Raw genomic sequence first — 11,376 nt, forward strand, 5'->3', positions numbered from 1 at the left:
GGGGGGGGCGACGACTGACTCACGTGTTGATAGCCTCCGCCGCCGTTGTGATTCACGGGTTGCTCTCTCGCCGGCGGGGCGCGGGATACTCGGTTTCCTCTGGCGCACGCGAGTTAAGCCCGTCTTCTCATTTTCAGTAGTGAGTACGTGGCGCCCCAAACTAATTGGGCTCGGCGCCGCGTCATGCTCTGCCAGGCTCCGCCTCGGCAGGAAACGCTCTCGGTGCACGAGGCACTGCGATTTCAAATTTGTCTACCACCATCGTGTTTTATTTTATTTTTTCCTTGGGAGAAAAGGTGGTTTTAGACGAGTCTTAGCACGTCCTCAATTTCCTTCCTCCGGATCCTGTCTCTGGCTTGGCGTGCAGGCGCGCGCCTGGGTATGGAGTCGGAGTCTCGACTGTCGGTCCCCGAAGACTCGTCAACGGCGTGGAATTCCCCCCTCCCCTCCCCCCTCCTCCCGGGTCGCCGCCGAATTCCTCTAATTTGTTTGATTCCGGCCGCGGCTGCATGGCTGGCGCAGCGGGCGCCGGGCGGAACTGGTTTCTGTGCCGCCGTCCCGTCCGCGTCCTCCTGGACAGTTTGCAGCGGCGGCCAATTGGCACGGCGGTGGCCGCGGCGACTTTGCATCTCTGACGTACTCGTCGGTCTGTCTCCGGGCGTGTTGCGAGTACGAGTGTGTGATGTGTGTTCGCCGCGCCCCGCCGCCGCCTGGAGCCTTTCGAGTCGCTGACTCACCGCACTCCGGTGATGCCGCGCTACGGCCCCGGGGGGTGGGCGGGCCGATGTGGTTGTCGCCGTGCGGGCCGGGCGCCGCGACGCCGGCCGGTCTCTCGTCGTAGGGGCGGCCGCCGGGCCGTTAGTGAAAGTGCTTATTGTTCCTTGTTGCGCATGCCCGCTGATCCCCCTCCCCCGCCCCGCGCCCGCCGCACCCCCTCCACCCCTTCCTCCTTCGCTACCGGCGCCGGATGCCCATATTTGGACATGGCTGCTGGCGTGCGGCGGCCTCCCCTCCCCGCTCGCTCCCTCTCTCTCGCACCGCCGGCTCCGCGCCGTGCTGCTGCTGCGGCTCGGCTTGTGGTCGGTGCGAGGAGAAAGACCCCTCTATGCAGGGAGGGAACTCCCTCGCCCTCGCGGCGACGGGACGAGGCCTTCGTCCTCGAACGTGGGCCTCTTGTCGCCCGGCGTCGCGTCGTCGGCCACTACTGCAGTTTGAAAGCTTCCGGTCAGAAAATCTGTTCTTATTAGGCCCACGGCATAGCGGTGCACTTGTTCTCTCCGCGACACGGCTCGCTTGTCGCGGCCCAGATGGAAAAGGGTCCGTCGCCGAATCCTCCTCCTCAGCGTGTCCTTCCCCCCTTCCCTTTTCCGCTCCCCAACTCCTTTTAGTGGAAGGGGCCGCTACCGCCGTGCTTCAGAACGGACCCTCCCTGGCACGGCGTGTGATTGAGGGTCCCGTTCTTGTTGGATCGTTTAGGGACGCTCCCCTCCCCTCGCGGCGGCAGTTTGTGAATCAGTGGGTTGGCTGGGGAAATGAGGAGGGGGCTCGGCGGGCTCAAACTGAAAAAAGGACTCTAAGATGGGACCGTAACTGAAGTTTGTTGTCTGACATGTGATGAGAATTTACACTTGTTTAACCTGATTGTTCTTTCTGTTCTAGGCATCAGGTGTCACAGTATCAGACGTTTGTAAAACAACCTATGAAGAAATCAAGAAGGACAAGAAGCACCGCTATGTAGTCTTCTACATCAAGGATGAGAAGCAGATCGACGTTGAGGTTATTGGTGAGTAATTCAAGAAGCGTTATTGACTACATTTCATTGCCTCCCCAATTTTTATTTAAAATCATTTATCATATATTCCTGTTTGTTTTTTAGGTGACCGCAATGCTGCCTATGACCAGTTCCTAGAAGATTTACAGAAGGGAGGTGTTGGAGAATGCCGCTATGGCCTCTTCGATTTCGAATACACCCACCAATGTCAAGGAACCTCAGAGGTATAGATTTGACATTCCTGTGCTACTGTTTGCTATTCAGTTGTTTGTGACTCAACTTAACATATATATATTGTACTTTTATACTTTTATAGGCCTCCAAGAAGCAGAAGCTGTTCCTTATGTCCTGGTGCCCAGACACCGCCAAGGTCAAGAAGAAGATGTTGTACTCCTCCAGCTTCGATGCCCTCAAGAAGTCCCTTGTTGGAGTCCAGAAGTACATTCAGGTTAGTTTATGTTCTGAGCTTCCTTATCCAAATGGTATTTAGGTTTGCCGGTGATATAACTCTTTAATAATGTATGCTGTATGTTGCAGGCCACCGACCTGTCGGAAGCATCAGAGGAGGCTGTGGAGGAGAAGCTGCGTGCTACTGACAGGCAGTAACTCCCAAAAACGCCAAAAAGAAACCTGAAAACAATTTTTTTAATTATGCAAGTCTTAGATGACTCCATAACTCATTTTGGATATCATTTTTATATTGCAACTGAATGATAACTTCCATGTGGCTCTCCATTTCAATATTGTAAAGGTGTGACAAGCATTGAATATGCCTCACACCTGGAATGAGTGATCTGTGATTACCATTCTCTTATGAAGTGTTTTTAATATTCGGTTTTTCTAGTTTCTTAAATAAATTTAAGCAATTTAAGTATATGTCAGCTTATTGTTTTGCAAGTTCCTTTACAAAGCACAGCTTGGAAAATGAGCCTGTGACATGCTGATTGAGCACTAAGGCTGAAGGAAGCACAAGCTCAATTCTGACAGTATTAAATCCTGAAGTTTTTGGTTACTTCCTGTGTCTTATCTGCAGGCTTAGCTCCAGTGCTTGTCAAATTGGAACAAATCTTGGAGTCTTGCTTTGCACAATTTTATTGGGAGTAATCTGGTGTCAAACCCTCTTGTTTTGATTGCCCATTTACTCAACCGTATCAGGGATTTTGACATTTGGTGTTGTATCGGAGAGCATTTTAAGTGTAATTTATACAAATATGAAATGAGGTGTTCTTTTGAATTGACTGTGGAATCAGGTGAATGTAAGATAATAAAATATTTAATATGAAACACAATTTGGTATGTTGTTAATACACGGTATCTGAATACCATTCACTGTCCTTTAAATAGGAAGCGCAGCATACAAACATCCATGTGCTAATCTTCACTTAAATAGAGCAAATATGCACATCACAGGCACGGATTAAGGGGGGTGTCGTATCTAAAGAGCCGCCTGAAAGGTAGGCAATTTGTGACCCAGAACCCCTGTCTGTAGGCAACCGACAGTGCCCCCCCGTCAGCCGGACCTTAATCCGCGCCTGGCACATCTAGGATGTATTATTTAAGGCAAATACTTGAATCGCACTTGCGTTTGAGCTTTCTGAGACAAATGGAAGCCTCGCAGAAAGTAACCATTGAATTGAATGTCAGAACCAGACATAACTACCTGTCAGAAGAGGAAAGGGAAGTTTGTGATTAAGCAACTCAAACGTATGCATGCTCTTTAAAAATAAAACAATCTCGTTGAGTGAAAGGGATCAAGCCATGGATTTAAGAACGTAACTTGCTAGTTGAATGAAAGGGATCAAGCCGTGGATTTAAGAACATAACTTGCTAGGGTTTTGAACGTGTGGCGGTAGCATCGAATCCGGAAACAGATGAAAGTGCAGCGTGGAGCAGACTGTTCTGCTGACAAGTGGCATATGTTTGTGTACAATGTCGTCGGCTAAAGAGGCCAATTTAAGTGCGCTGTACGCCGAACTAAACAAATATGGACAAAATGGAGAGTATGAACGTGCGCTGAAGACAGCTAACAAAAGTGAGTCATTTTGAATCCAGACTTCATTGTTTCCTTCGGATATGCCGAATCATAACCTAACCTCTGCTCTTTCATTACAACTTTACAATATAATTTTTTCCTTTTAACAAGTCTCTGGTTCATCAATTACTTTTAACATTAAAACCGTTTTCTTTCACTCCCTCTATTGCGGCCCATTACATAATTTCTGATCAAGTACCATCGTTTGTTTGGTCACATATGGTGCATTCATGTAATAAAATATACACCGATGTTATGTCAATCAAAATAAAATGTTTTTAGACAGTCGTTTTCAGTGTGCCAGTGATAGTTTGATAACTTGAAGCTCCTTGAACAAACTATCCAGCCTCAGATGACCAGTTTCATTTTTTCACCTCCACTCCGGTCTATTAGTTCTTACCTTAAATAATCAATTGTCTGTTACAGTCCTTCAATTAAAAGTTGATGAGGAGAAAGCCTTCCATTGCAAAATTGTGAGCTTGATCCAACTATCCAAATTTAATGATGCTCTTGGTTTTATCAATAAAAACCCCAAGCTCTCTGGGTAAGTCTTTTCTCCATGTATTGTAAATTTCTAAATTGTTTTCTGGTCAACCATTTTATTTTCCTCTTTGTTTCATTATTACAATATATCATGTGTTTTACAGAGACCTAATATTTGAGAAGGCTTATTGTCAGTACCGCCTGAATCAACCACAAGAAGCTCTAAAGACCGTCAATACGGAACAGCAATTGAGTGTGAAACTAAAGGAACTGAAAGCTCAAATTCTTTATCGTCTTGAAAAGTAATAATTTATATAAGACTGAAACCTTTAAAATTTTCCATAGTGTTGAAGTTATTGACTAAATCCTAAATGTATTTAAACACAGGTATGAAGACTGCTTTGATGTGTACAGAGATATAATTAAAAATACAGAAGATGACTATGAGGATGAACGTGAAACTAACTTATCTGCTGTCATTGCTAATCTTTACATTGAGAGCTCTGTAAGTATTGCAGTATTTTCTCACACTTTAATTTTTCCACCTCCTAGTTTGAAGTTTAAAGGCAATGAACTAAAACCACATCTGACTGTCAAATGATTTAACTCTTCTCATCAGGAAAAGGAATTGCCAGCTCTTCGAGAGACCACATATGAATTGGTATACAATACTGCATGTCAGTTGATTGGAAAAAAGCAGTATATTGAAGCTGAAAAGAAATTAAGGCAGTCTGAAAAGATGTGCCGAGAAATGCTTGAAGAAGATGGGTCGTCAGAGGAAGACATTGAAGAGGAGCTGGCTATCATTAGGTAAGGTTTTGAGGTTCACAAGTTTTTATTCATTCAACCCACAGGCTTTTCATTAACTTTTTTTTTATTATTATTATTAGGGTACAGCTAGCCTATTGCCTACAATTGCAAGGTAGGGAGAAAGAAGCACAGGGAATATACACCACTGCTCTGAAAAGAAAGCCTGATGATGCGAGTTTGGTTGCAATTGCCAGCAACAACAGTGTAACAATTAACAAGGATCAAAATGTATTCGATTCCAAGAAAAAGATGAAGAGTGCATCCAGTGATGGCTTGGAGCATAAACTTACTTCTAGGCAGAGGAAAAATATTGCTCTGAATCAGTGTCTCATGCTGCTGTACACCAACCAAGTTAGTAACAAACAACATATTTTGACATTTGGTCAAAATTTTCCTACCTGGACTGCTTTTTAGAACTGAAATCTATACTTATTCCTCCACTTACATCTTCCTTCAATATTGCAGGGAGATCAGTGTCAAAAACTGTGCGAGCAAGTTTCTAAAATGTACCCAGATCTGGCTGATGATCTGTCTTTGGTTCGTGCAACTCAAATGGCTCGTGAGGGCCGTGCTAGAGATGCAGCAGCTCTCTTGGAGAAGGCTGCCGCTGCCTCGCCTTCACATGAACTGGAAATGAAGCTTGCATCTGTTCAGCTATTGCTTACTGATGTATGTAATTTATGCACCCGTACCTTATGATACTAAACTAAGGAGCTCTTCTTATAACTAACTGTTTTGTTTTGCAGGGCGATCGGAAAGAGGCATGTCGTATATTGAGGAATTTAGGAGATTCGACATTCAAGCCTGGCATAGTCAGTGCTCTAGTCACCCTGTACCTAGCTGACAACAATCGAGAGGGTGCATCAACTATTCTGAAAGATGCTGTTGATTGGTACAAGCGAAGCAAGGTGCGGCATTAATTATTCTTTTATCTTTCTATACCCTTCAATACTTAAAATAACACTACTTAAAAGTTGCCTTGTATTTGTTTTAGGATAAGGGTGACCTAAGATTACTTTGGCGCCAGGCAGCTGACCTTCATATGCGAAGTGGTGCACCAAACATTGCTGCACAGAGCCTAGAAGAACTCTTGAGGTTGAATCCCGATAGTAAGAAAACACTAGCACAACTTGTCATTGCTTATGCTCAAGTATGTTTCTTACAATATTTGGTTGCATTTAATTGTACATAGTTTTGTTGGAAATTTTAATTTTAATGTCCCTGTACCTTTTATCCCGGTTTGTTGCAGTTTGACCCAGCTAAAGCAACAGCCTTAAGTAAGAAATTGCCTGACTTGGATTGCCAAGGTCAGGATGTAGATGCTTTAGAATCTTCTAACTGGATAATGGGCACCAAGGTTATCAAAAAGGCCACCAAGGTGGAACCTTCGCCTGGATCCAAAGCAGGGTTGGTGTAGAGTTATTTCATGTGAATGCACAAAAATGCTAATGCAACTGCAACTTTCATTATTTTTCTTTTTTTTAGAACACCCGGAGACGAATTATTGCAGAAGAAACTTAAGAAGAAAAAGAAGAGGAAAGGAAAGCTTCCCAAACCTTATGAGTCAGGCGTATTACCAGACCCGAATCCAGACCGCTGGCTTCCCAAACACGAGCGCCCTGGATATCGCAAGAAGAAACAAGACCGCAGAAATAAAGATGCAGGCATTGGTAAAGGAACCCAGGGTGCAGCTACGGGTGCCAGTGACATGTAGTAAGTTTTCTTTTTTGCCTTGTTACATATAACTGAAATGATAGGGGGGGTCAATTTAGTAATGCCTAATATAATATCATTTTTTTTTTTCAGCGACATGTCCAAAGTACAAAATCAGTCGAAGGCTTCGCCTGCTGCATCTAGTCCTGCAGCAGAGCCAGGACCAAGGCAGCAACAGAGGAAAGTGACACAAAAAAATAAGAAGGGTAAGGGAAAACGATGATTTGATTCAATGTTTCAATGTTTATAAATCTTTTACACTTGTGTTGAACATTCTGGTTTTCTTGAAGAAGTTGAATACTGTGCTGCCTCAAAGTTTTCAATTGTGTTAAAATGGAGTAGCTTTACTTTAATGAATTCTTTATCTTAGTTTCATTATACCACAGATTTTAAAAAGTTCACAAATGTTATGATTTCACCTGTACTCTTGTGCCAGTAGCCTACTAAATGCTGATGGCGATTTAGATGAAATATTGATTGAACTTTGCCAAGTGCCTTGACTGCTGCAGGTATTTGTAAGGTTTGCTAGGTAGAAGAATTCACAATATCAGTAAATTTTGCATATTATCTTGCATTTGTACCTATGTCATATAATTGTGTTTCTATTATGTAAGCTCAATAAGCCAGACAATGATTCGGACAATTTTCGGTGTTTGCAATCTTTGTTGCAGATGATGTTTTTTTACATGGAAAATAGTTATATTTTCATGTTATTGTTGTGGAACAATACACTGAGAATGTTGTTTACAATGTTGTGGTTCCATTGTATTCTTAAAATATCTTACCCTACATGAGAAAATTAGTGAATAGGTGAAGGTCTGATTACAAAAATGTGTTGTGGTTTAGGCTGACACAAGTAATTGACTACACATTTAATTTTTGACTGCTTTGAGCAAGTCTTGCATTATATATTGACTAGAACACTGTTTCACACTTCAACACTTTTTCTATTTTCCATTGAAGACTCATTCATAAGTTCAGACTTACATATTTAGGAGTTTAAGATACTTAAAAAAACAAAAACACAATCACTTAAAACTGTACTTTTTTTCTTCATTGGCCTGAGACCTGAGACAAGCTGGGATAACAATTTAACATGTTGGGTAATTAAACTGGTATCCCTGGTCTTTTAAAAATTCTTCCTGGTTATCAATGCTTTACAAAATCCAGTCTTTACTCCCTAAGTATTTTTGGAAAACTGCTTGTGGCTTAGAAGAATACTAACAATGACTACTTAGATAAAAATTTGTAAAAACCATTTCCCTTTTACATCATCACAACCCTGCGACTAGAAATAACATTATTGCTCTACTTATATCACCAAACTTATTTAATACTACCTACTAAACTGAATTTTCTTTGGTTTTGAAATTTTAACATTTTTTTCCAATTTTGTAATCACAAACACGCTCATATACTAAGGCAGGGAAAAAACTTTGAGCCCGAAAGGCCTTTTTTGATTCACATGATTGCGACTTCCCCTTTCATTTCCCTCCACTGCATCACATCGAACTATAATTGAGAGAATTCACAGGGCAGTCCTGGCGTTATTGCTTAGCCTTACCTACCGGGCCTTTGGAATGTTATTTTTTTTTTTTCGAAAGCTTTTGCCCGACAAGACACACTTGAGGACGGTGTAAAACAGAAGACGGACCCTAGGACGAGGCTGTCGACGCGGAGGTGGAGGAGGACGCCGGCGCTGGGTGCTGCTGCTCGTCGAGGAGCCTGTCCTGGGCAGCCGCGGCCTCCTGACGCTGCTGCTGCTGTTGCTGGATGATCTTGGCGGCGGCGGACACGGCGGCACTCTGCGCCAGCCCGGGATTGCCCAGGAAGGCCTGGATGTCGAAGCCCGCGTGTCCGCCCACCGCGGCCATGGCCTGGACGGGCAGCGTGACGGCCGCGGCGCCGGCCTGCGCCTGCAGGAAGCCAATGAGGCGCCGCAGCTCCTCGAGGGCGTTGGCCTGGACAACATGGAAAGCGTGGGTAAGCATCAACTTTATTCTGTTGGACCGATGACACCCCCTAGTCATTCTTTGCGTGCCCGGCCCGGAGCCCCCGCACCGAGGCGCTGTAGGCGGGCCGCCGTCTTGGCACACCTGCTTGGCGGGTTTGCCTACCTTGCGCGCTGAAGGCGCTACCGTCAGCGTCGCCTCGTACAGCGGCTCTGTTGCGGGGGACACCCTTTACGCCCTTACGCACCTGCATGAGGATGAAGTTCTTGGCGAGCAGCAGCGTGGCGATCTTGGACAGCTTGCGCACCGAGGGCGAGTGGGCGTAGGGGATGACGGAGCGCAGCTCGTCCAGCGCGTCGTTGAGATCGTGCATGCGCCGCCGCTCGCGCGCGTTGATGTTGAGGCGCACCAGCTTGCCCTGGCGCGACTTGGACTTGCCCCCGGAGGCGCCGCCACCCGACGGGCCGGGGCCGTGCCGCTGCTGCGGCGACCTGCACAGGGGAGGCAGGGTTACAACTGGCTACTATCCCTCAAAAATAAATACATCGGTGTACACGCTCCAAAAATATCCTAAACAAATCAGAAAAATTCGAAGAAAAATCTATTAAAACAGAAAAAATATAAGAAAAAAAGAAAGAAAAATAAGGAAAATTGGTGAGAGTTTGAATTCATTGTGAAGTACCCCTCGGGTTACACTCTGGAGCTGCGCGAGCTGTGCGAGCTGTGCGAGCTGCACCGCACCTGCAGGCGGCCGCAACGCACCTGTTGGGATGGTGCTGGTCGGGTCGGTTCTCGTCCGACTTGGGCCCCGAGTCCGGCACGTCGAGCTGCATGTGGCAGCCGCCCACGTTGATGCCGAGGCCGCTGCCGCCACCGCCACCGCCGGGGGCCGAACCGCCGGCGCCGGCCGCGCCGCCCCCCGGGGGCGTCATCTGGTGGCCGCCGGGCGGGAAGTAGAAGCCACCGAGGCCCACGGCGCCGAGTGGGGTGCGGCGGCCCGGCACCTGGGGCATGACCCCCTCCGGGGAGCCGTGGCTCGAGCCGTGATGCGGCGGGGGCGCGTGGTGAGGATGGTGCGGGCCCTCAGGGTGGTGGAAGGGGAAGCCCCCTCCGGGAAGGTCCATCCCTGCGTGCGGAGCGGCGGAGCAGGGACTCTGCGGGGACCAAAACAGAGGTGTTAGAGAAGTGTGCCCAACCAATCCGTTGGCAACTCAAATTTTCATCAGTAAGAAACTTAAAGCGCATTCAACAGCACTGATACAACTGATACAGAAAATCAATTTTGTTCGACTTTGAGTTCATTTGAAGCTAGGACCGCGATCACTAATGAAAACATCTCCGGATATGGGTCTCCAACACCCCCGGCCGCCCACCCCCTCCCCACCCTCATCACCCACCCTCTCTCCCCGGCCTGCTCAGCGGCGAGCGTAGAATGAAACGGCTCCTAACCTCTCCGCGACACACTTAGCGCTCGCGCTGACAATTGCATTGAATACAAAACTGCAAATTTGTTCACCTTTGCAAAAAACCGTCTCCTATCTTGAGCTCTCACTTCTCGCGAGGTCCGCTCCGCAACGCCAGAAAGGCACCCGCCAGGTCGCCGACGATGCGTCGCCGACCGTCGCTGTTTGACGAAATTTCACAGAGTGATATTTTTCAGGTTCCCCCAAACTGGCTCTCAGTCCCCGAAACCGGCGCGTGCTAATCCAACCCCCCCGCCACCTCCCGGGCCGTTCTCGGTGCCCAGAGCATGCGTTGGGAAACGAGAGGAAAACGTCTGAAAATCACTTAATTTCCATTAAATATTACTCACCGCTTGTAAGCCGTCCGCAAACACGTATCTCGTCTGTATTTGGTTTCTCCTCCGCCAGGGAGATGCTGCTGCTGCTCCGGCTGCTGCGGCGGGGAGGCTAAGCGCAGCGCGACGCAGTTCAGCCTCCCCCCGCGAGATGGCGCCACGGGTCTCGTGGCGGCCTTCCCCTGCTGGACCGCCGCAGCGTGCCCATCCCCCCCCCTCCCCCCAGCATCCGGGCCGGGCCCGCACCAGCGCCCACCGCCCTCCCGGCAACCCTCGTAATACGAACACTCTCCCGGTAAGGTGCGATGATGCCTCGTGCACAATTGGGACCGACGCGACGTCAGATGCTGTGGTGCATGCGCGTTTGAAATGTTTTTTAGCAGATTGCGTTTTTAGCCCACCTCAGCTCGGGCTGGCGGGGCCCGGCAGGCGTCGGCGGCGCCCTCCACCACGCGTCACGGGGATTGATTGCGAACGATGAACGATTGAATTGAAATGGAAAATGAAAAAAGATCACTAAAGGGCCGAAAATGTCGAGAAAGTATACAAGTACAGTTCGTTCTGCTGCTGCTGGCTGTATCTCGAAAACTACCCCTGCGGTGATTTTTCTGTATGACGCTGTGCTCTTGTTGTTTTTTTTTTTTCATGTCCATTTGATAACATTGACAGGAAAGTATAATTACGAATTATCAGGCCCTGGCCATCGCGGCGTCGCGTCCCCCCTGCCATGAAAAAGGATTCGCTTATTAAAAACTATGCCGCCGGGCGAGTCTGATCTGCTTTGCACGCTGATAGAACGAGCGAGGGGCGGGGCGGG

General features: G+C 47.4%; 3 protein-coding genes across 4 annotated transcripts; 2 read left to right on the plus strand and 1 right to left on the minus strand.

Moving 5' to 3' along the window:
* Nucleotides 1–1,659: 1,659 nt before the first annotated feature.
* On the plus strand, nucleotides 1,660–3,060 carry LOC113216673 (cofilin/actin-depolymerizing factor homolog; the record flags this gene model as incomplete). The annotated part of the gene is given in 4 exon segments (XM_052264141.1): nucleotides 1,660–1,783; nucleotides 1,877–1,995; nucleotides 2,088–2,219; nucleotides 2,309–3,060. Coding segments are annotated over 4 exon segments (444 nt in total), but the record flags the coding sequence as incomplete, so codon positions are not given.
* Nucleotides 3,061–3,634: 574 nt separating this feature from the next.
* LOC113216659 (signal recognition particle subunit SRP72) lies at nucleotides 3,635–7,559 on the plus strand. Its single transcript, XM_026436436.2, has 12 exons — nucleotides 3,635–3,803; nucleotides 4,230–4,347; nucleotides 4,451–4,588; nucleotides 4,674–4,791; nucleotides 4,906–5,096; nucleotides 5,177–5,447; nucleotides 5,562–5,765; nucleotides 5,843–6,004; nucleotides 6,091–6,246; nucleotides 6,346–6,503; nucleotides 6,582–6,809; nucleotides 6,903–7,559. Exons 1-12 carry the CDS (start codon nucleotides 3,701–3,703, stop codon nucleotides 7,030–7,032), a joined length of 1,977 nt encoding a protein of 658 aa, XP_026292221.1. The 5' UTR covers nucleotides 3,635–3,700; the 3' UTR covers nucleotides 7,033–7,559.
* A 121-nt stretch (nucleotides 7,560–7,680) lies between these two features.
* Nucleotides 7,681–10,690, minus strand: LOC113216660 (class E basic helix-loop-helix protein 22). 2 transcript variants are annotated; one of them, XM_026436437.2, is made up of 4 exons: nucleotides 10,575–10,690; nucleotides 9,524–9,915; nucleotides 9,009–9,252; nucleotides 7,681–8,770 (listed from the first exon to the last, which is right to left on the minus strand). In XM_026436437.2, exons 2-4 carry the CDS (start codon nucleotides 9,883–9,885, stop codon nucleotides 8,465–8,467), a joined length of 912 nt encoding a protein of 303 aa, XP_026292222.1. In that variant the 5' UTR covers nucleotides 9,886–9,915; nucleotides 10,575–10,690; the 3' UTR covers nucleotides 7,681–8,464. The 2 variants fall into 2 exon arrangements, with proteins under 2 accessions (XP_026292222.1, XP_052120118.1); XM_052264158.1 differs by lacking the exon at nucleotides 10,575–10,690 and adding an exon at nucleotides 10,278–10,445.
* Between the last annotated feature and the right edge of the window lie 686 nt (nucleotides 10,691–11,376).

The sequence above is a fragment of the Frankliniella occidentalis genome, unplaced genomic scaffold (assembly GCF_000697945.3).
Source record: "Frankliniella occidentalis isolate FOCC.00 unplaced genomic scaffold, Focc_3.1 Scaffold2, whole genome shotgun sequence".
Lineage (NCBI taxonomy): Eukaryota > Metazoa > Arthropoda > Insecta > Thysanoptera > Thripidae > Frankliniella > Frankliniella occidentalis.